Source organism: Ranitomeya imitator, chromosome 7 (assembly GCF_032444005.1).
Source record: "Ranitomeya imitator isolate aRanImi1 chromosome 7, aRanImi1.pri, whole genome shotgun sequence".
NCBI classification, from domain to species: domain Eukaryota; kingdom Metazoa; phylum Chordata; class Amphibia; order Anura; family Dendrobatidae; genus Ranitomeya; species Ranitomeya imitator.
Window position 1 is genome coordinate 113,341,412 of NC_091288.1, and position 25,002 is coordinate 113,366,413.

General features: G+C 43.9%; 1 protein-coding gene across 2 annotated transcripts in view; it reads right to left on the bottom strand.

Annotated features, from left to right (window-relative positions):
• The window catches only part of PIKFYVE (phosphoinositide kinase, FYVE-type zinc finger containing), a 610,036-nt gene that overhangs the window by 426,092 nt on the left and 158,942 nt on the right, over positions 1-25,002 (bottom strand). For both annotated transcript variants that reach the window (XM_069733753.1, XM_069733755.1), the window contains exons 4-8: positions 20,489-20,604; positions 20,231-20,402; positions 18,830-19,034; positions 13,004-13,093; positions 12,181-12,319 (exon numbers count right to left, since the gene is read on the bottom strand). In XM_069733753.1, coding sequence (XP_069589854.1) covers positions 12,181-12,319; positions 13,004-13,093; positions 18,830-19,034; positions 20,231-20,402; positions 20,489-20,604 — 722 coding nt within the window. The remainder of the gene's footprint in view (positions 1-12,180; positions 12,320-13,003; positions 13,094-18,829; positions 19,035-20,230; positions 20,403-20,488; positions 20,605-25,002) is intronic.

Consider the following 25,002-nt stretch of genomic DNA (forward strand, 5'->3'; position numbering starts at 1 on the left):
TGTGTGTTTATTTACCATACCACTATAGTATTAATAATGGATAGGAGTCTTCTAGACATCTCTTCATTACTAAGCAGTGGGGTAGATGTCACCTGACAATACAAAGGTGACATCAACCCCACAAATATGAACCCCACTTGCCACCGTTACAGGGCAAATGGGAAGAGCCGGGCAAAGCGCCAGAATTGGTGAACTGTTGTGAGTTCTGTTTTTGGGCTCCCTCTGGTGGTTACTGATGGTACTGGGTGACTTGTGTTCTCTGCGGTCTCTGGTGTCCACCTGTTCCATCAGGTTATGGGAGTTTCCTTTTTAACCTGGCTTTTTTGTCATTTCCTCGCCGGCTAGCAATGTAATCAGCGTGTCTTTTTACCTCTGCTCCCTGCGTCTGTTATCTTCAGGACAAGCTAAGTTTTGATTTTCCTGTTCCACATTTTGCTTAATTTTTGTCTTAGTCCAGCTTGCAGAGATGTGATTCCTTGCTGCTGGTTGCTCTAGTGGGCTGAAATTACTCCTCATGTTCCATGAGTTGGCACATGAGTTCAAGTAATTTCAGGATGGTTTTTTGAAGGGTTTTTCGCTGACCGCGCAGTTCACTTTTGTATCCTCTGCTATCTAGCTTTAGCGGGCCTCATTTTTGCTGATTCTATTTTCATAACTACGTATGTGCTTTCCTCTCATTTCACCGTTATTACATGTGGGGGGCTGCTATTTCTGTGGGGTGTTTCTCTGGAGGCAAGTGAGGTCTGTGTTTCTTCTTATAGGGGAAGTTAATCCTTCGGCTGGCGCGAGACGTCTAGGAATCATCGTAGGCACGTTCCCCGGCTACTGCTAGTTGTGTGTTTAGGTTCAGGATCGCGGTCAGCTCAGGTTCCATCTCCCTAGAGCTTGTTTTGTTTTTGTGCTTGTCCTTTTGTGATCCCCTGCCATTGGGATCATGACAGTGAACCTAATATATGTGCTTTTTCTGGGCAGATGCAGACTGCTATTTTTCGGCTAGGTGGTGGAGGGACCAATATCCAGGGCCCCTTAACAGCCTGAGAATACCAGCCTCCAGTTGCCTGCTTTAGCAAGGCTGGTTGTCAAAAATAGGGGCACCCCATGCAGTTTTCTTTATTTATTTAAATAATTTAACCCCTTTTCTGACATTGGGCGTAAAAGTAAACCCACGTCGGACTCTGGCGCCGAGCCCGCTCCTTTCCGGGCACACGACAGCTGATTAATACAGCTGAAATGTGCCCTTCACAGCTGTGGGTGGAATCACGATCCACATGTAGCTATTAACTAGTTAGATTTCGCTGTCAATCACTGACAGCAGCATTTAACTCGTGCGTACAGTTAGTGAATCACTAATCCCGCCCCTCGGTGACCCTGTCACATGATCACAGGTCACCGATGAGTCGGCATGATAGAGGTCTGCAGCAGACCTCTACTGTTGTCACTGCCAGATTGCTATGAGCACCGCCACGTTGTCTGCGTTCAAGTGAACGTTTCTGCTACACACAGGTGATCTGATCATCATCTGTATGTAGCAGAGGTGATCGAATTATTGCAGATTCTAGTCTACCATGGAGACTATTGAAGCATGCAAAAAGCAAAAAAAAAATGTTTTTAAAACTATTAAATAGAAAATAGAAAAGTTCAAATCATCCCCCTTTTGCCTCATTCAAAAGAAAAAAAGAAAAAAAAAACAAATATACATATATTTGGTATTGGACCAAAAAACAAGTCCTCAATCAATCAGAAAGCCCATAAATCAGGGGCCAGCACTTCTTTTTATTTAATTACACAACCTTATTCTTTCATGCACCATAATTAATGAGGTGCAAAAAAATATTTTTAGAAGTGGACACAGAATATATTTTAAAACTATGATAGTATTTGTTAGTTTATACAAAACATAATTTAAAATGTTCAGGAACATACAAATACTGGAAAAATGGAGGTTGAAAAGGTTCACAGCTGGCATATATGGCAGATAGCTTTAACTATGGCAATTTGTTAATAACAGATGACAGCCAATATCAGATAGCTTAAAAAGGTAAGTATAAATATCAGCAATGAGATATTACACTAAATAAAGTGCCAAGTGCAAAAAGATCATTTACTGATCAATAATATGAAGTGCATATTACCAATTGATGCCACCACTATAAAGATTAGCCACTAGATGGAGCCATTGCTCAAAAAAGCAGAAAAGGTAATAAATTCATGAGTTTAATATGTTTGCTGCCAAGAAAAAGCAAACACAGCTACATCAGCATCCCTTATATGATAATCCACAGTTGCAATCTCCAGACAATAATAATCAGGCTGTATAAATATTATAAGGTGCAATTTCTTATCAAAGTATATATATATGTCTATAAATTCAACAGCCCAGATCGTGCCATAGTAGCTTGAAAAAAAAAAGTGGCTAGTAAGATTAGTGGATAGAATTTTAAATACAAAAGATGACAATTACCTTGATATCGTTGTTCACGCTGCTTGTGCCACTGTCAGGACCTTAACCTCCGGCCCCGACGCTTGCGTTACACCGCCCTGCTTCTTCGGGGGGTGTGGACGAAGAAGTCCACTTCTAAAAATATTTATTTGCACCTTTGAGTATGGTGCATGAAAAAATAAGGTTGTGTATACATTTGTATTGCCGCGTTAAGAATCGCCTGATCAATATAACAAAAAAAAGAATTAACCTATCACTAAACGGTGTTACGAAAAAAAAAAATTAAAACGACAGAATTACGTTTTTCTGGTTGCTGCTACTTTGCAATAAAATGCAATAACGGGCGATCAAAAGACTGTATCTACACCACAAAGGTATAAAAAAAAATGTCAGCTCGGAGCTCAAAAAATAAGCCCTCGCCCACCCCAGGTCACGAAAAACGGGAGATGCTATAGATCTCAGATAAAGGATTTTTTTTTTTTTAATTTAAAACTAATTTTGGAATTTATTTTCACTACTTACATAAAGAATTTAGACATATTTTGTGTCTGTGAACTCGTAATGACCTGTAGAATCATAATAGCAGGTCAGTGTTAGCATTTAGTGAACATGGTATATAAAAAAAAAACTGTGGAATTGAACCTTGTTTTGCACGTTCACCACACTTGAATTTTTGTCCCCGGTTTCCAGTACATTACACGGTAAAACCATTGGTGTTGTTCAAAAGTACAACATGTTCCGCAAAAAATAAGCCCTCATATGGCCACATTGACCGAAAATAAAAAAAATGATGGCTATGGGAAGGGGAGCAAAAAACGAAAATTCAAAAAACTGAAATACCAATGGTCATTAAGGGGTTAAAAAAACAGTGTGGGGGCCCATCTATTTTTGCTAACCAGCCTTGCCAGAGCTGACAGCTGAGGTTGCAGCCCACAACTTCTTGTTTTTTTTTATTTATTATTTATTTTTATTATTTATTTAGAGTGCAGGTGGTGGCTGATGAATACTCCCATCAGCAGCCACCCACTCTCGCTTTTAGCGGCAGCAGGCGTAGTCCCATCAGCCGACGCCAGTGACCGGAGGTCATCTGACAGCGTGGGAACTGCAGCTATCTGATTGGTGGTAATTATATGGCCACCGATCAGAAGCAGTGTTTACCATGCTGTCATGCACATGACAGCGTGAGAAACACTCGGTATTGGGGGCGAACTGAAACAGTAACACGGACTTCCTGGTCAAGTCTGTGTTCGGTGTCTGTTCCTTAACAGTTCGCCCATCTCTACTTTAGACCCAACTTTCGGGAAGGAAGAAGCGCCATTTCTCTTTTTGAATTAATTAGCGGATACCATGTCGTGTTTGAAGAGCCCCTGATGTGCCAAAACAGTGGAAACCCCCCACAAGTGACACCATTTTGGAAACTAGACCCCTCAGGTAACTTATCTAGATGTGTATTGAGCACCTTGAGCCCCATCCCCAACCCCATCAGGTGTTTCACTGAAGTTTATAACTTAGAGCCGTGAAAATTAAAAACAAAATTTAAAAAAAAAAAACACATTTCTCCCACAAAAATTTTATTTAGCCCCAAATTTTGTACTTTCACAAGAGTAACAGGAGAAAATGGACCCCAAAATTTGTTGTGCGACTTCTCCGATACCCTAACATGTGGTCAAATTCTATTTTTGAGGCACAGTGCAGAGCTCAGAAGGCAAGAAGCGCCATATTACAGTGCAGATTTTTCTGCACAGGTTTGAGGGTGCCATGTTACGCTGGCAGAGCCCCTGAGGTGCCACTGCAGCAGAACCCCCCATAAGTGACCCCATTTTACAAACTACACATCTCAACGAATTCATCTAGTGGTGCAGTGATCATACTGACACCACAGGTGTGTCACAGAATCTTATACCATTGTTGAGTGAAGAAAAAAATAATTACATTTTTACCACCAAAATTTAGTTTTAGCCCCATAGTTTACATTTACACCAGAAGTGGGTAAAAATAGCATCAGAATTTGTCCCACAAATTCTACTGAATGTGGCAATACCCCACATGTGGCTGTACAGTACTACTTAGCCACACAGCGAAGCTCGGGAGGGATAGAGCGCTATTTGCCTCCTGGAACACAGATTTTCCTAGAATCCCCCCTCAGTTGACCCCATTTAGGAAATTATACCCCTTGGGGAATTTATCTACAGATGTAGTGATGATTTTGACTCCATGGGTGTTTTCCAGAAACAGGCAGCAGTGGATGTTTTAGAGTGAAAATTGCAAACAGTCATTCTGGGGCCCAGTACGTTGTAGTCACCAGTACGTGGTAGTGCCCAGCTCATGCTTCTGGAGACACACACCTGTAAATTAGGCAGGCTCTCATCACTACAGAAATGCCAAACCTGTGGACGATAAATGTGGTTCAGGCACACTGGGGCATAGAAGAGAGGGGGGCATTTGGCTTTGGGAGCAGAGAATTTGCTGAATTTCTTTGAGAATCTTAGCTTTTCCAGAACCTTTGTACTACAAGCCACGTGGAAGCCCCCTATATGTCTGTTAACAAATGATGGACCTGAGCGAGGGCTTGCTTTTTTTGTGGATTTAATTGAGGCTTTTATTGAAAACACTAGATGGTGGCCTGATTCGAACGCATCGGGTATTATAGAATATGCATGTCCACGTAGTATATTGCCCAGTCACGTAGTATATTGCCCAGCCACGTAGTATATTGCCCAGTCACGTAGTATATTGCCCAGCCACATAGTATATTGCCCAGCCACGTAGTATATTGCCCAGCCACGTAGTATATTGCCCAGCCACATAGTATATTGCCCAGCCACGTAGTATATTGCCCAGCCACGTAGTATATTGCCCAGCCACGTAGTATATTGCCCAGCCACGTAGTATAATGCCCAGCTACATAGTATATTGCCCAGCCACGTAGTATATTGCCCAGCCACGTAGTATATTGCCCAGCCACGTAGTATATTGCGCAGCCACGTAGTATATTGCCCAGCCACGTAGTATATTGCCCAGCCACGTAGTATATTGCCCAGCCACGTAGAATATTGCCCAGCCACGTAGAATATTGCCCAGCTACATGGTATATTGCCCAGCTACCTAGTATATTACCCAGCCACGTAGTATATTGCACAGCCCACATAGTATATTGCCGTCACGTAGTATATTGCCCAGCCACGTAGTATATTGCCCAGCCACGTAGTATATTGCCCAGCCACGTAGTATATTGCCCAGCTACGTAGTATATTGCCCAGCCACGTAGTATATTGCCCAGCCACGTAGTATATTGCCCAGCCACGTAGTATATTGCCCAGCTATGTAGTATATTGCCCAGTCACGTAGTATATTGCCCAGTCACATAGTATATTGCCCAGTCACGTAATATATTGCCCGGTCACGTAATATATTGCCTGGCCACATAGTATATTGCCCAGCCACGTAGTATACAGCACAGACACGTAGTATATTGCCCAGCCACGTAGTATATTGCCCAGCCACGTAATATATTGCCCAGCTACGCAGTATATTGCCCAGCTATGTAGTATATTGCCCAGTCACGTAGTATATTGCCCGGTCACATAGTATATTGACCGGTCACGTAATATATTGCCTGGCCACATAGTATATTGCCCAGCCAGGTAGTATACAGCACAGACACGTAGTATATTGGCCAGTCACGTAGTATATTGCTATCGCATAGCATCCTTGACAGTGGAACCTGCCGCTTGTACTGCCGAGAACCGGGCGCGACGTCGGAGGGTGAGAATAACGTTTTTTTTTTTTTTAATTATTATTATTATTATTTGTAACATTAGATATTTACGCATAAGCAGCATCAATAGTAAAAAGTTGGTCACACAGGGTTAATAGCTGCGTTAATGGAGTGCGTTACACCGCGGTCCATTAACGCTGGCATTAACCCTGTGTGAGCGCTGACTGGAGGGGAGTATGGACCAGGCACTGACTGCGGGGAGGAAGGAGCGTCCATTTTGCCGGCGGACTGTGCCCGTCGCTGATTGGTCGTGGCAATGGTCAAGGGTGTTTTGCCACGACCAATCAGCGACTTAGATTTCCATGACAGACAGAGGCCGCGAACAATGAATAACCGTGACAGACAGTCAGAAGGACAGACAGAAAGACGGAAGTGACCCTTAGACAATTATATAGTAGATAACATTTACGATCAGAATTATCCAGAGATCTATGCTGACAACTTACTTTGAAGTTTCCATCAAAATCACTGAGTGGCGTGACAGATGATCCATTCACTATAATGAGGCAGCAGAGTTACTCTGGACTCTTTCTGGCCTCTGTTCAGCGGTCCTTCTTTTCAACTGTGGTCGACTGCGCTTTTATACTGGCCTAAAAAGACAGACACCGTCAGATCACAAGTCAGACGGTATCCACAGTGCCTCCATCTGCCTCATTATAGGGAATCTTCCACTGGGGGTTCTGTCTGAGTCACGTATTTCAGAAATTTACATGGAAACCCTGATGTAAGCGCTCAGCGCAGGATAAATGTGCGCCGAGCCTTACTATGATCTTTGGGAGGCAGAATTAAAAAAAAAAAAAATCAACAGCAAGTGAAGAATTGGTTTTATTGATTTTAAGCCGTTCCTTGTGTGGTATAAGTGAATAGACGACTTTATTCTTCAGGTCGGTGCGATTACAGCGATACCAGATTTATAGCGGGTTTTTATGTTTGGCTGCTGTCACACGCTAAAAGAAGCTTTTTATTGCAAAAACTAATTTTTTTGCATCCCAGACAGCTATAATTTTTCCATATTTCAGCAGACAGGGCCATGTGAGGACTTGTTTTTTGCGGGACGAGTTGATGTTTTTATTGGTACCATTTTCAGGCACATGACATTTTATAATCATTTTCTATTCTGATTTACGGGAGGTAGAATGAACAAAAACCCAGCAATTCAGGTATTTTTTTTTACATAAATGTATTCATTTTTCATTTGTTCTTTATTTTGGAATTATATACAATTTTTTTGTATTTTTTTTTTTTTATATTTTACATTGTTCCAGGATGGGACATCACTGCAATGCAAGGCCACATTCAATGATGAACCTGGCAGCCATGTTGTGACCGGGGATCACCATGGAGATCATCACAGAGTTGAGCGAATTTGATTGGGTTCCCTCTTATTCCGCATGCCATAGCGTTGACGAGTAAGCTGCAGAGGGCACCCAGCTTCCTGGATCGCACCAGCTGATTAGCACCGCAGCTGCATGTGTCGAGGCTGTGAGACAGTCACCGCACATGCATGGAGAGCCCAACACACAGGCCCTCCATGCATATGTCGTGACTGTGACCCAGCCGCAACACATGCATCTGCCTCCCGGTCAGCTGGCGCGATCCAGGAAGCTGGGTTCCCTCTACGCTATAGCTTGTCGAATAAGAGGGAACCCGATTAAATTTGCTCCACTCTAACCATCAGCACAACGCAATCGCGATTGTGCTGATGGAAGCACACAGGGAGCCCACTACCTGTGCGATGCCCCTCGATGTGCTGTCAATATTGACAGTGGCATCAGAGGTGTTAAACGCCCGTGGTCGTTGCTAACACAGATCGTAGGCATTGCTGCAGGGTGTCCGCTGACACCCACACCTGATTGTGGCAGCACTCAGCGTGAGCCAGCGTGATCACAGAGCAATACACGTACTGTGGTTTGCGGGAATTTAATTCCTGCAGCACCGTGCATGTTGGGAAGGGACTAAAAGTATTTTCTACAATTGTGAATAACTTTTTTACCTTGTCACTCCATAGAACATCAACTTTCCCTGCCCTGATCGCTGATCTAATACTCTGTAATGCTTTTGCATTGCAGGGCATTAGACATGTGTATCATAGGCAGCTTACAGACCACCGACCCTGGGTGACCCCACTGCCATTTTTCGGCCCAGGGTCACCATGGAGAGCACTGGCACAACGCGATTGTGTAGATGGCAGCAGAGAGGGTGTGCCCTCCCTCTGCAATGCCCAACAATGTTGCTGTCACTATTGACAGAGGCATCAAAGGGGTTAAAATGCCCAAGATCGGTGCTGTTCGTGGGTGTTGCTGTAAGGTTTGTTGTAGGTGTCATATCTCATATAGAGCTGCCACCCATATTTGATCATGGCCGCACACGTGAGCCCGTGCGTTTGTGAAGAACGACGCAGCGAATGTTGGGAAGGGATTAAAGGGAGTCAGCCAGCCCCAAATGCGTCTTAAATGGGCTATACAGTGTTGTAAGAAACATACCCCTATAACAATCATGCTAGAGCTGTGCCTGTCACTGATACAGTGCATGAGGAACTAACTGAATTTGAATGCAAATGAGGGGGCTTCAGTGCACCTTTGGCATGGTCAATAGTTTGGGACAATGTTATGCCTCATTTGCATATCTTCTCATTAACAGTGCTAAATTCCCGGAGCTAGGACTGTGTGAATGCTGCCGGTGTGCGCACGCGTATTTGCCTGTGCCCGGCCACTGTGCGCACACACATCGGCCAGGTACGTGTTCATAAATCTTTAATGCCTATGGTGGCAGTGGGGGCATTCACCTATTCGGTGATGGAGTGAACTCAGGAGACTACACCTTCGGGGAGTATTAGCGGTGCGCATGATGTCAGTAGAGTGAAGAAGGATGAGAAGATGCACAGCCACTGAGCGCACACGAGGCCGGGCACAGGCACCAAGTATTCAGACAGCGCTCGCTCTGGAAAGCGGGCTGCACAGTTGTCCTCTCATTTGCATATTAATTTATTTTTTCAGGCACTATCAGTAACCGGTACAGTGCTAGTCTGATTTTTAGAAGGGCTAAGCCCCTACAGCACAGTACAGCTCATGTAAAATACATTTTGGGGGTGAGACCCACTTTAAATGAAATGTATCACACATTTGTTATGATGTAAACATCTGCACAGCCCACCCATTACTCTGCAGTCACCTTCTACAAAGTCAATGCAGTGTAAGCACTATGCACAGGACGGGGCAGCTGGGAGGTTAGAAAGAAGACCAACCTTGTTTATTGCCACAATTACCTTCTCAATCTCTGTATACGCAAAGCTGAACTTGCCTTTGAGTATATAGTGTAGGAAGCAGTGGTATAAAGTGTGCTTTCACATTGCACTTTTCTCACGTTCGTGGGTCCCATCAGGGTTTTCATCTGACCCCCCCTGCGAAGTGGGATACAGACGCATGTGCCAGCAGAGTGAAAGTACGCTCTACCGTGCATAATTTTCAGGTTACTGTAGGTGGCCACTAATACAGAAAAATAGAAATTATAGGAAAAAGTAATTTTAAAAAAAAGTTAATTTTTTTACATTATATATTTTTTATTTTTCTGCTTGATTTTTTAGACTTAACTTTTAATAAAGTTTTTCTATATTATAATATTTACTTTATCTAGACCTTTACTGTAAGACATACAATACCAAAAACACCCACATGATAGCACCATCGACAAGGGACACCCACATGATGGCTCAAATGACAGATCTAGAAGTTGATGCCCAAGTGAAAAAGAACAAAAGAACAAAAGAATGAAAGAACAAAACGGAAAGACAATGCACTTTATCTATAATGGACGTCTTTTGCTGCATCATTATTCTGCATCGGGATCGATCTGTATAGACATAGCATGTTACCACTATCATGGCATCTCTTGGTCTTCTAAGGGCGCACGTGTCTGCCTCCCTCCCCTGCCTGGGATCCAATCGGAGCATCCGCTGTGTGCACTTTCACAGTCGGACTTTCGGGACGCCGGACACGGCTAGTGACGCGGTGATGAGCAGTGTGCATTTGCCCATCAACAGAGATATTTTTATAATATATACACCATCACCTGTGAACCAAGATGAAACACTGCCCCAGTACCCCCTGCCATGCGAAACGCGCATTGCGGTACGGGGCAGTGTGGTTTAATACAGAATAGCACATTGCTTGTATTGACCAATATTGGATGTGGTCTAGTTGTCCACCACTAATGGTTACCTTTTGTGATTAGAGGTTATAATGGTACACAAGGTTAAGCCTGCGGTTTAGGCACCATTATGTTCTTTGCAAGATTATTTCAGTCAGTAATTGCTTTCTGTAAGGTCCTATATATCATTATGGCTGTTGAGTGTCTTCATCATTGAATAGGTACTTAGTCTTGTCACTTTATTGTTCAGAAGTGATATCTGTGATTATAATGTGCCTTTAATTAATCTATAGCCACACTGCCCTATTTTTATGTTTTCCAATGGGTATTTAAGGGGCTTTTTAGAGGGTTTCTGTCATCTTGTTCGTTTGTATTAATAAAGACTGAATTTAACTTGAGACAATTACTCTATACATTACTTATTGCTTTACTTGGTAATGGTTCGGATATGATGCAGTTGTGGTACCCCAAGATTTATTAGTATCTTGATTTAGATTGAAATTGGTCTATATATCCTATTTTCTGTACTAATCCCTAACTCACATTTCGCTATCATATCAGGAAAAAAGGAATATAAAAATTTTCCATTAAAAGCACTCGTGTGATCAATCCCGAAAATGTCCCTGGTTAGGAAGGGGAGGAAATGACCCGGCCATAAACTGGTTAATATTTCGTACTTATGTATAAGCGTTTATTTCTAACTACATACAGCATACAGGAGACAGGGCAGAAACTGAGAACAAGGGTGAACTTTCATTGCCATAGAATAAGAGAAAAAAGAATGGATCTACCTGTGGCAATACATTTTTGTCTCCCCGATCATAGCATTATGGACGTGAAATTACTTGTATTAAAAGGGAACATCAAATCTCAGAGAGACAGAAGAATATGGGAATATAAGCTGATGATGAACTTTGGCACTTTCAGTGCAGGAATGAATGTGTCGCATGGATTTATGTCTTTTTACATCAATTAGGAATTTGCTCCTCAGACCGTGTGGGGTCATCATAACAGAACCAGACCCCAATCAGAACTCCTTAAATATTTGTAGACATAACTGTTTATCACTCACATAATGGCAATTCTGCTTCACATCACCTGTCTTGTCTATGGCATTTTTCTGTGCTGTGTTGTGAATAAATATGTGATTCTTCAGAATTTCTTTTAGTCTATGCCTGATGAAGAGACCTGAGTAGTCTCGAAAGATTGCAATTTGTTACCATCTTTTCAGTTCGCCTATAAAAGGTATCAACCACTGAGGACTCTCAATTCTAAATATTTTTCTATCCACTGGCTAACACGGTACCAAGATATATATCTTTCCTCGAGCACACTTACACACTGCAAATATGGCAGCCTCAAGAGACTGCAGTGGGCAAGTGACCCCATCTCCTAAGCTATTAAAAAAAACACTTGCTTTATTGGCATCTGTGCATGAATCCTTGCATGCCCAGGGCACAGCTATAGGTGGAGCCTGGCGCTACTGGATTGTAGCCTTGCGCATAACACACAGAACATCGCCCTCAGTCACTGCTCCTCACCGCCAACAGAGCAGTCAGAGCTCTGCCGTCTGTAGCACTTTGACCAGTGATTACCGGTGAGCGGTGACACCAGGGCTGTGGCAGTAAGAACAGATCACTGGCTGAAACTCCCACCACATTCCTGGTGCCCACAAATATATAGACATGCTCTGTTTCTCTGCCGTTTAAAATATGTGCAAGGCACAAGAAGAGCTGAACTGGACATATTAATTGTGTAAAAACTAATCCGTATTTTTATAAAGTCTGCGTGTGTAATATAAAGTGGAATTTTATACCAGCAGTATCTTCCTCTCCTCTTCATTTGCGTCATTCTTCAGGTAAGTGCGAGAGGCCTGGGGGCTCACCGATGATTCATAGGGTGGGACCATGGGGGAGCCAGAACGGTCTAGTGACAGATTGGTAATACTGGCAGACCTACAGATAATTAAAGACAAAAATATTCAATTTCAAGATTTTAAAGCTAATTTTTTCAAAAGCTAAAGCTGAGAGAGACCCCAAAACTGGTAACCAGACACCCATCCTGAATAGGAAAGGATGCCCGCTTCCCATGTTAATTCTTAATAAGCGAGCTTCACCTGGTGACCGCTCAGAGCTCAGCACTCTTGTACAGATATATTCCCTACATTGGCAAATAGTAATGTTGTGCAGTATGTCCGCACTTCTACATGTCATTACATGAGCAATGCAGGGTCTGTGCCACTAGTTGTACACTGCAGTCCACGCGTGCCTCATCCAACCCACCAGAACCATCTAGGAAGAATGCCGGAAATCATCAAAACGTAACCAGTGTGGAAATAACGCTGGTTGAATGCTTATGCTGAACAGCATTGCCAAGTTCTTTTTGTTAACTAAGGCAAATAAATACCAATACACTGGCTATAATGAGTGTAGGATGGCAGACTCAATCTCACAGGGACTGCACAAGCAGCTTGTATCCGACGATCAGTCATCTGCACTCAGGGTTTCACATGTGAAATATAGTCGAAGATGACAGAAACTTTGGGACACAGCTATTGAATCAAGGATTTGCTGACAGATTTTGGTGGAGCACTTTACAAAAAAGGGAACAATAATTAGACATTTTCATTTATAATTTACCTGTTTCTGGCTGGAGATTTCCCACCATCTTCTTGCACAGAGGCAAGCCGTGTTGAAAGTGATGGCTTTGAGGATTCCTGGTGAACAAGGCTGAAATACAGAAAAGAAACCATTACCAGTCATTCAGAATTTAAAGTTTGTTTTTTTCTTGTTTTTTTTTAATTAAAAATTGTTCTAAATTCTAGATCAGAAGCTCCAGAAGATAGTGGGTTTGCTCACAAGTAGTTTAATTCTGGAACCAATTTGGAAGCAAGAAGTGGAGAATCGCTGACAGCAAAAAGAGAAAAGCAGTGAGCAGTGAAGCGTAAAGAATTCATAAAATTGTCACAGAAGGTAGAATACTTTACCACTACACTATTTTGTACAATTAGAATAGAGCAAAAAGATTGGCAGGACCTAGGTCCAAAAGTCAGGTCAATAGTCCATGGCCAATGGACCAGAGCACTGAAAACCTCCTCCTACCTACAAGCATCTCCTACTAATCCGAACAACAAAGCCTGCAGTGCAGGTAGAAGAAGGTTCAAAGATCACATTTTATCAAAACATTAGATTAGTAATGTAATCAAATCCAAATCAAGTCGGTGGAGAGGCAGACGACGTGACATAGCATGATCTCTACCCAGACGATGTGGCATAGCATGATCTCTACCCAGATGACGCGACATACCATGATCTCTACCCAGACTACATGACATAGCATGATCTCTACCCAGACGACGTGACATAGCATGATCTCTACCCAGACGATGTGACATAGCATGATCTCTACCCAGACTACATGACATAGCATGATCTCTACCCAGATGACGCGACATACCATGATCTCTACCCAGACTACATGACATAGCATGATCTCTACCCAGACGACGTGACATAGCATGATCTCTTCCCAGACTACACGACATAGCATGATCTCTACCCAGACGATGCGGCATAGCATGATCTCTACCCAGACGATGTGCCATAGCATGATCTCTACCCAGACGATGTGGCATAGCATGATCTCTACCCAGACGATGTGGCATAGCATGATCTCTACCCAGATGACGCAACATAGCATGATCTCTACCCAGACTACATGACATAGCACGGTCTCTACCCAGACGACGCGACATAACATGATCTCTACCCAGACTACATGACACAGCATGGTCTCTACCCAGACGCCACGACATAGCATGATCTCTACCCAGACTACATGACACAGCATGGTCTCTACCCAGACGACGCGACATAGCATGATCTCTACCCAGACGACACGGCATAGGATGATCTCTACCCAGATGACGCGACATAGCATGATCTCTATTCAGACGACGCGACATAGCATGATCTCTACCCAGACTACATGACATAGCATGATCTCTACCCAGACCACATGACATAGCATGATCTCTTTTTAAACTACATGACATAGCATGATCTCTACCCAGACAACACGACATAGCATGATCTCTACCCAGACGCCGCGACATAACATGATCTCTACCCAGAGGACGCGACATAGCATGATCTCTACCCAGACGACGTGGCATAGCATGATTTCTACCCAGACAACACGACATAGCATGATCTCTACCCAGACACCGCGACATAAGATGATCTCTACCCAGAGGACACGACATAGCATGATCTCTACCCAAGCGACGCGGCATAGCATGATCTCTACCCAGACGACAATGCATAGCATGATCTCTACCCAGACAAGCAGCATAGCATGATCTCTGCCCAGATGAGGCGACATAGCATGGCCTCTGCCCAGACAAGCAGCATAGCATGATCTCTACCCAGACGAGGCGGCATAGCATGAAATCTACCCGACTACATGACATAGCATGATCTCTACCCAGACAACGCGGCAGGGCATGATCTCTACCTAGACAACGCAGCATAGCATGATCTCTACCAAGATGACGTGGCATAACATGATCTCTACCCAGACTAGCAGCATAGCATGAGCTCTACCCAGACGACGCAGCATAGCATAATCTCTACCCAGACGACGCTGCATAGCATGATTTCTATCTACCCAGACAAGCAGCATAGCATGATCTCTGCCCAGATGACGCGGCATAGCATGATCTCTGCCAAGGCAAAAAGCATGGCATGATCTCTACCCGACTACATGACATAGCATGATCTCTACCCTGACGACGCGGCATAGCATGATCTCTACCCAGACAACACAGCATAGCATGATCTCTACCCAGACGATGCGGCATAGCATGGTCTCTACCCAGACGACGCGGCATAGCATGATCTCTGCCCAGACAACGCAGCATAGCATGATCTCTACCGAGATAACGTGGCATAGCATGATCTCTACACAGATGGCGCGGCATAGCATGACCTCTGCCCAGACAAGCAGCATAGCATGATCTCTACCCAGACAAGCAGCATAGCATGATCTCTACCCAGATGACGAGGCATAGTATGATCTCTACCCAGACAAGCAGCATAGCATTATCTCTGCCCAGACGAGGCGGCATAGCATGATCTCTGCGCAGACGAGGCGGCATAGCATGATCTCCACCCAGATGATGCATATAGGCCCAGCCTTAATATGTCAGGACACAGATGTGTCAGCCTTGAGGTTGCCAATTGTTTGGCACACTTCACAAACATCTTTGCCTATGTACCCTAATCCACACACAAGTCTACTTATTACACACATCTTTTCACCTTCAGCACTATTTTTCTATCAAACTTGTCAGCATCTGCTTTGCTGATTCAAGGCCTTTATGTTCTTCTCCACTCTTCAAAGGCCATCTTTATCTACGCCTAACACAGCTGTCATGTCCCCATAAAACACATTCCCAAATAAATACACAAAGACAAGTTAATGATGGAATAAAATGGCCGTGAGGTTTTATTTTGGGTTACATAAATAATTAATAAATATCCAATAAATAATATTCCATATATTAAATGTCCAACAAATTCCAAACTTCCAGTAAAACCAAATCCACCCATAACTGCGTGATTTTACCCCACAAATAAAACCGTACGACAACTAATAACAAATAAATAAGGCGAGGGAGGGTGGGCTCTTCTTTCTTCGTGCGCCCGCAGAATGAGGGATTAACAGCCAAACACGGGCTTATATATTAGTAAAAAAGACCGCCAAAGCGCTACAGTCCAATCAGAATGCAGCAAAAAGGGCGCACAAAACTGGTGAGAACTGGATAAAACCATTTTTAGATCACAGTGCTGCAGTTACCTCATAATGAACCCCATATTAAAATTATGACATAAAAAGGTGAAGGTTCGGGTCTATGTGGACATGAGACCCCCGCAATATTTCTGTGTTTCTTAAGCGGGGGGGGGGGAGGATGGCTAACATTCTGCAAGTCATTCTGCCCCTCCCACCAGTCACTATTCAGTCACGTTCGCACATTCAGTATTTGGTCAGTTTTTTACCTCATTATTTGTAAGCCAAAACCAGGAGTGAGTGACGAGGCATAGTATGATCTCTATCCAAACAAGCAGCATAGCATGATCTCTACCCAGATGACGCAGCATAGCATGATCTCTACCCAGATGACGTGGCATAGCATGATCTCTGCCCAGACGACGTGGCATAGCATGATCTCTGCCCAGACGACGCAGCATAGCATGATCTCTGCCCAGACGACGCAGCATAGCATGATCTCTACCCAGACGACATGGCATAGCATGATCTCTGCCCAGACGACGTGGCATAGCATGATCTCTGCCCAGACGACGTGGCATAGCATGATCTCTGCCCAGACGACGCAGCATAGCATAATCTCTACCCAGACGACGCAGCATAGCATGATCTCTACCCAGACTACATGACATAGCATGATCTCTACCCAGACGACGTGGCATAGCATGATCTCTGCCCAGAGACGCAGCATAGCATGATCTCTACCCAGACGACGCAGCATAGCATGATCTCTGCCCTGACTACATGACATAGCATGATCTCTACCCAGACTACATGACATAGCATGATCTCTACCCAGACTACATGACATAGCATAATCTCTACCCAGATGACGCAGCATAGCATGATCTCTACCCAGACGACGCAGCATAGCATGATCTCTACCCAGACGACGCGGCATAGCATGATCTCTGCCCAGATGACGTGGCATAGCATGATCTCTGCCCAGACGACGCAGCATAGCATGATCTCTGCCCAGACGACGCAGCATAGCATGATCTCTACCCAGACGACATGGCATAGCATGATCTCTGCCCAGACGACGTGGCATAGCATGATCTCTGCCCAGACGACGTGGCATAGCATGATCTCTGCCCAGACGACGCAGCATAGCATAATGTCTACCCAGACGACGCAGCATAGCATGATCTCTACCCAGACTACATGACATAGCATGATCTCTACCCAGACGACGTGGCATAGCATGATCTCTGCCCAGAGACGCAGCATAGCATGATCTCTACCCAGACGACGCAGCATAGCATGATCTATGCCCTGACTACATGACATAGCATGATCTCTACCCAGACTACATGACATAGCATGATCTCTACCCAGACTACATGACATAGCATAATCTCTACCCAGATGACGCAGCATAGCATGATCTCTACCCAGACGACGCAGCATAGCATGATCTCTACCCAGACGACGCGGCATAGCATGATCTCTGCCCAGACGACGCGGCATAGCATGATCTCTACTCAGACAAGCAGCATAGCATGATCTCTGCCCAGACGAGGCGGCATAGCATGATCTCTGCCCAGATGAGGCGGCATAGCATGATCTCTACCCAGACAAGCAGCATAGCATGATCTCTACCCAGACGACGCAGCATAGCATGATCTCTACCCAGACGACGCGGCATAGCATGATCTCTGCCCAGACGATGCGGCATAGCATGATCTCTACTCAGACAAGCGGAATAGCATGATCTCTGCCCAGATGAGGCGGCATAGCATGATCTCTGCCCAGATGATGCACATAGGCCCAGCCTTAATGTGTCAGGACACAAATGTGTCAGCCTTGAGGTTGCCAATTGTTTGGCACACTTCACAAACATCTTTGCCTATGTACCCTAATCCACACACAAGTCTACTTATAACACACATCTTTCACCTTAAGCACTATTTTTTCTATCAAATTTGTCAGCATCTGCTTTGCTGATTCAAGCCCTTTATGTTCTTCTCCACTCTTCAAAGGCCATCTTTATCTGCGCCTAACACAGAACAACACAGCTGTCATTCTGCAAGTCATTCTGCCCCTCCAGCCACTATTCAGTCACGTTCATACATTCAGTATTTGGTCAGTTTTTTACCTCAGTATTTGTAAGCCAAAACCAGGAGTGAGTGATAAATACCGAAGTGGTGACGTGTTTCTGTTATACTTTTCCTCTGTTTCACTCCTGATTTTGGCTTACAAATACTGAGGTAAAATATGGACCAAATTCTGTCCTTATAATGAGGTTTCCTGGGAGAAAACCTTTTCCAACAGATAATACATTTGCAGTAGTTTACCCTGCATTCTGAGAGTTTACACATTTCTGCTAACTCCAAGAAAAGAACAAGACTTTTTAATTCAATCCTTAATTACAGACCACAAGGAAACCTTTTAAATGTTTGCATTTAAGGAAAAAAAAGTTACTGAAGGAAATATTCTTTTAGAACATTCCATGGGAAGAAGTGAAAATTACTGTGTATTGTTTCTGATCTACTTTCCAGCAGTAAAAATAACAAGAATTCCAGCCACACAAAGCTAAGAGGATCATAAGTTAGCACACGAGACCAGTGGTAGATAGTTCCCCTTTCTATAGAAGCCCGGTAAGTTTTCCTTAGAAGTCCATGAATGGTTAGTACCTTTGCCAAGCCAGATCCTCCTCTAAAAAAATATTGCGACTAGACTTTCTTCCTCCCACTGGAGTACGAGGTTCCCCAGGGTCCAAAACAGACAAAGAGCAGGAGTCGGAGAGTGAATTCAAGTCTTCTCCAAATGTATGGCCATCAGTGGAATGTGCATAGTTTATGGCAATCTTGCAGCAGTAGGTACAAGCCCGTAAATCACCTGAACGTACAGAAAATCAGTATTTCACAAAAAAAACTTACGGTATACTAGCAAAATGGCACATTACAGCTTTTGTTCTGCAAAGACAACTATAGTACTAAAGTATTGTATATTTAAAGGGATCCTCCTGACAGATTCAACCCTCCTAAGTCTTCTCAATAGGCATGTGGATCAAAGAAAGGTGAATAAAATGACTTCTAGATTTCTCTGATGCGATGTCTTATTCCAGAAAAATACATTTGTTTCTCCTGTTTGTAAATGAGCTGTTATTTGAAATGAAAAGGGAAAGTTCCCAATGTGAGACATGTAGATCAGCAGAGCACTGTCAGTTATTACATGTCTCACACTGGTATCAATCACAGGGGGAAGAATGTTTAGTCACCGGGCGTACAGAGGCGTCTGTAACCAAGTCCCTGGCCCTGACTTATAGGCTATGTGCACACGTTCAGGATTTCTCGCAGAAAATTCCTGAGAATTCCGGACATTTTCTGCAAGAAATCCGCAAGAAAACCGCATGCGTTTTTGCCGCGATTTTGACGCGTTTTTGCCACGGTTTTGACGCGTTTTTGCCGCGGTTTTTTCCGGACACTTCCCAATGCATTTTGGAGTGGGAAATCCGCAAAAAAAAACAGAAAATTAATGAACATGCTGCGGTTTTTACCGCAATGCGTTTTTTCGCGGAAAAAAACGCATCATGTGCACAAAACATGCAGAATTCATTCTAAATGATGGGATGCTTATTGTATGCGTTTTTTGGCGGTTTTATAGCGCTTTTATCGGAAAAAAACGCGAAAAAAATGCAACATGTGCACATAGCCATACTGTCTCTGCAACCGAATGCTAATACGCAGATTAACCCCATATCTACAGGTTAACACAAGTTTTTTTCTGTTGGCAGGTTTCTTTTAACATCTTTATATTTAAGAAAAACGAGTATTCCTCTGTAATAAGATATTGGATCGCAGATAGCAAGGTATCATCTTATTCAGCTTCATATGACGTACATGTCCATATAGACTATGGCTCAGGAGGGTTGATCCTACTGACAGATTTTATTTAAAAGACAGGAAAATGCAGCTTACAAATTATACTGAGGACTAAGGTTCAAAGAAGAAATCTGCTAAGAGGCTTCAGTGGGGCTGGGGAGCCATGGAGCCATCAGTCCTCTATGCAGCTATTTGGTAACTCATGCCTACCTGTATATCCCATGAATTTGCCTGGAATTTCCTGGTTGCAGCAACGGCTGCAGAAAATCTGGCCACAAAGTCGGCAGTGGTGCCTCCGCCGGAAAGTGGTGAATTTTTCATTGCAGTCGTAGCACTCCTTACATTGGCTATCAGGCATCCAGTACTGCTTCAAGTCACTGTCCTGGAGAAGAAAGTGACACTTGTCATATCCCCATGTGTTCACTACTCACCATGGAGTCAGCGCTTTGTGGGATAACACTACGTTACCTGACTCTTTCCTTCCATAATCTCCTTCAGACGCTTGACCACGGTGCTCAGACTGCGCAGCTGCACAGCCGTGCGCGGATCATGGCCCAGGGGAGGCTCTGGCTTTCTTCTGGTTTCTAAAACAAAATCACGGCTAATAAAGCTGTGACTAATAGTGACCGCATATTCATGTTCATGAAGGAGAGCGCGGTTTTTCAGAGCTGTCAAATATCTTTACATGTGTGACAAAATGGTATGCAACTTTTAGTTGGGTGATCACATGAATTATAATTAGGCTGTGTGCACATGTTGGGTTTTTGCTGCGTATTTTTTTTATTCAGTGCAGATGTCAAAAAACCTGAAGGGTTTCCTGATGCCAGCAAAGTGAATGGGAATCCTGAGGTCTCATGCACACACTGCTCATTTGGAGCAGATATAAATCTGCAGAATGCCAATTCTTTTAGCATTTTTGCTGCAGATTTAATCCATACTGATGAGTGGGGAAAAATCTGCACCAAAACAGCAACAAAAATACATGTTTATGCTGCTGTATTTTTCCTGGCAACAGATGCACAAATAATGCAGAAATGTCTGCACCAAATACTTAACGTGTGCATATACCCTTACTTTGCACACTGACAACTAACATTGTACAGGACTTTAAAGAACACTGATCTGTCATGTATGAACATTACAGCATGTGACAGGTGGTGGCTGTGAAAGACCCCATACACAAAGGGCTAGCCCGGCCTTAGGCTACAAGTCTGCAGTCACAATATCATTGCAGACTTGTGAATCCTCACACCGAGGCACTGCGCTCTGTAAAGATTCTTCAGTGCCAGGGGCAGGTGATCATCTGATCACAAGTATACGATTTGCACACTTCCGGCAACATTCCGCCTTAGCTATGTGCTGCCTCGCTCAATACACTTTTAGTCGGCACATGACCACACGTATGCAAATCACATTCTTGCCATAACGCGTCTGCAGCTCCTGTGGCACCAGTAACAGAGAATCCTCACAGTGTGCGATGTAAGTATTTACAAGCCTGTAGTCACACAGACTGCAGACTTATAGCCTAATGCCAGACAAGGCCTTAAAGTCGGCCAAGCCTCACAATATACACTGCTCAAAAAAATTAAGGGAACACTTAAACAACAGAATATAACTCCAAGTAAATCAAACTTCTGTGAAATCAAACTGTCCACTTAGGAAGCAACACTGTTTGACAATCAATTTCACATGCTGTTGTGCAAATGGAGTAGACAACAGATGGAAATTATTGGCAATTATCAAGACGCACAATAAAGGAGTGGTTCTGCAGGTGGGGACCACAGACCACATCTCAGTACCAATGATTTCCGGCTGATGTTTTGGTCACTTTTGAATGTTGGTTATGCTTTCACAATTGTGGTAGCATGAGACAGTCTCTACAACCCACACAAGTGGCTCAGGTAGTGAAGCTCATCCAGGATGGCACATCAGTGCGAGATATGGCAAGATTTGCTGTGTCTGTCAGCGTAGTGTCCAGAGGCAGGAGGCGCAACCAGGACACAGGCCAGTACACCAGGAGACGTGGAGGTGGCCATAGGAGGGCAACAACCCAGCAGCAGGACTGCTTCCTCAGCTTTTGTGCAAAGAGGAACAGGAGGAGCACTGCCAGAGCCCTGCAAAATGTCGTCCAGCAGGCCACAAATGTGCATGTGTCTGCTCAAATGGTTAGAAACCGACTCCATGAGGATGGTCTGAGTGCTCAACGTCCACAGATGGGGGTTGTGCTCACAGCCCAACACTGTGCAGGACGCTTTGCATTTGCCGCAGAACACCAGGATTGGCAAATTCGCCACTGGCACCCTGTGCTCTTTACAGATGAAAGCAGGTTCACACTGAGCACATGTGACAGACGTGACAGAGTCAAGAGATGCCATGGAGAGCTATCTGCTGCCTGCAACATCCTTCAGCATGACCGGTTTGGCAGTGGGTCAGTAATGGTGTGGGGTGGCATTTTTTTAGAGGTCCGCACAGCCCTCCATGTGCTCACCAGAGGTAGCCTGACTGCCATTAGGTACCGAGATGAGATTCTCAGACCCCTTGTGAGATCATAAGCTGGTGCGGTTGGCCCTGCGTTCCTCCTAATGCAGGACAATGCCAGACCTCATGTGGCTGGAGTGTGTCAGCAGTTCCTGCAAGAAGAAGGCATTGAAGCTAACGACTAGCCTGCCTGTTCCCCAGACTTGAATCCGATTGAACACATCTGGGACATCATGTCTCGCACCATCCACCAACATCACGTTGCACCACAGACTGTCCAGGAGTTGGCGGATGCTTTAGACCAAGTCTGGGAGGAGGTCCCTCAGGAGACCATCCACCGCCTCATCAGGAGTATGCCCAGGCATTGTAGAGAGATCATACAGGCACGTGGAAGCCACACACACTACTGAGCATCATTTCCTTGTCTTGAGGCATTTCCTCTTAAGTTGTATCAGCCTGTAACTTCATTTTCCACTTTGATTTTGAGCATCATTCCAACTCCAGACTTCTGTGGGATATTAGTTGATTAGTAATTTACGTTGATCATTTTTAGGTTTTATTGTTCTCGACACATTCCACTATGTAATGAATAAAGATTTACAACTGGAATATTTCATTCAGTGATGTCTAGGATGTGGGATTTTAGTGTTCCCTTTATTTTTTTGAGCAGTGTATATGCAGGTTGAGGCATGATGTCTCCCGACTCTTCCCCGATAGATGATATTGGGGGAAAAGGATCTGAGGCTGAGTTTCACCAGTCAATCATTTTGTTCTCCCTGGGAATAAGCCATCTCCAGAGGTGTCTGGGAGCTGCTATTACAGAGAATACAGACTGAGCAAAGTACTCCCTTGTATAGGTGAGTAAGCAGAAAGCTATTGAATGTGTATGAGAGTCTTAAGGGGATAATCCACACACCCCAAACACAGAATTCACATTCAACACTTTTTAGCGTTTTATAAGCCAGATTGCTTATACATCGCTATTGATCCTGTGTGCTGTCTACACATCTAGCTCTGCTGCATCTTGTACTTCCACCTCTGCCGGTCTATCTCCCGTCCTGCATACCTAGCTGTTTCTTCACTGGTCCGTGTACAGTCTGGTTGTATTGCTCGACTGCATCAATACATCTTGTCCATGCTGCTCCATGGCTGAGTGAAACCACCTCACAAGGAGAGCCCCAACAAAACACATTCTAACAGAGATCGGTGTTGTGCTATTCCTGTGTTATTCCTCCTAGAAAGTTATGAATAGCTGAATGGCAACAGTTTGGAGTGTGTCCCTACACAATATGGCATTGCCCAATCAGCGCTGACTGGATCAGATATCTCTGATTGGGAATATGGTAACACTCGATTGTCATTTTATTGATAACTATTCAAGGATAACAGAAAAATGGTATATCAGCTCTAAGGAAAAATGTTCCACATGAGATGCAAGCATTTACAGAAACAGATGTTAGAAGTGGTGAAACGTCCCCTTTAAGAAAAACAAATTATAAACTCAAACTATGCTATTCAAAATAAATCACAACCTCTATCTCTAGCAAACAAACTAGGAACCATAACTTTCAAGAAAGGCATCTAAATCCATTTACAAATATTTCAATGAATTAATCAAGACCTCATGCAGAGAGTATCATAGTGGCAGGAGGTAAGAAATGGTATAAAATAAAACATAGCCATTACTTACCCTTAAATATCCCCAAAATCCAGTGGTCCTTGTTATAAGAAGAAAAGTAGGCATCAGTCCTACCGGTAGTAGGTTTTCCAGGAGTCCATCATGACAGCACCATCAGGTGGTTGTAGTTCTGATCCTTGATAGGGAAAGGAACACACAGGAGATTAAAAGGCCCCTCCCCAAGATGGATGCAACTAATGTATTTAGCTTTCCTTCTACATACGTTACAGTCACATATTAGATACGAATTTAAAGAAGGGAATGTAATTGGTGCTTTCATGATGGACTCCTGGAAAACCTATTACCGGTAGGACTAATGCCTACTTTCCAGGACGTCCCTCCCGACAGCACCATCAAGAGAATGCCAGAGGATACATTTAGGGTAGGTCCACTGTTTGGAGGACCTTCCTTCCGAAGGCCATCGTGTGACCAGATAAAACATCCAGTTTATAGTGTCTGCAAAAGGTATTAAGGTTTGTCTATGTTGCAGCACTGCAGATTTGGTCCACCAAGGCCCCTGCTTGCTCTGCTCAAGATGTGGCTACTGCTCTCGTGGAATGGGCTCTGATGTTGACTGGAGGAGACTTCCCTTCTGATGTGTAGGTCAGGCTGATCACGGACCTAACCCATCACGCCAATGTCGCTTTTGACGTCTCTTTCCCCTTATTTCTCCCCCATAACAGTATGAACAGATTGGGATCTATTCGCCAGTCCTTTGTGGCTTTCAAGTACCGGAGGATTACTCTTCTGATATCTAGTGAATGACATGACAAGTTCCTGACTATTTTTATGGTCCTGATATAAGGAGCACATGGTCTAACCCAAG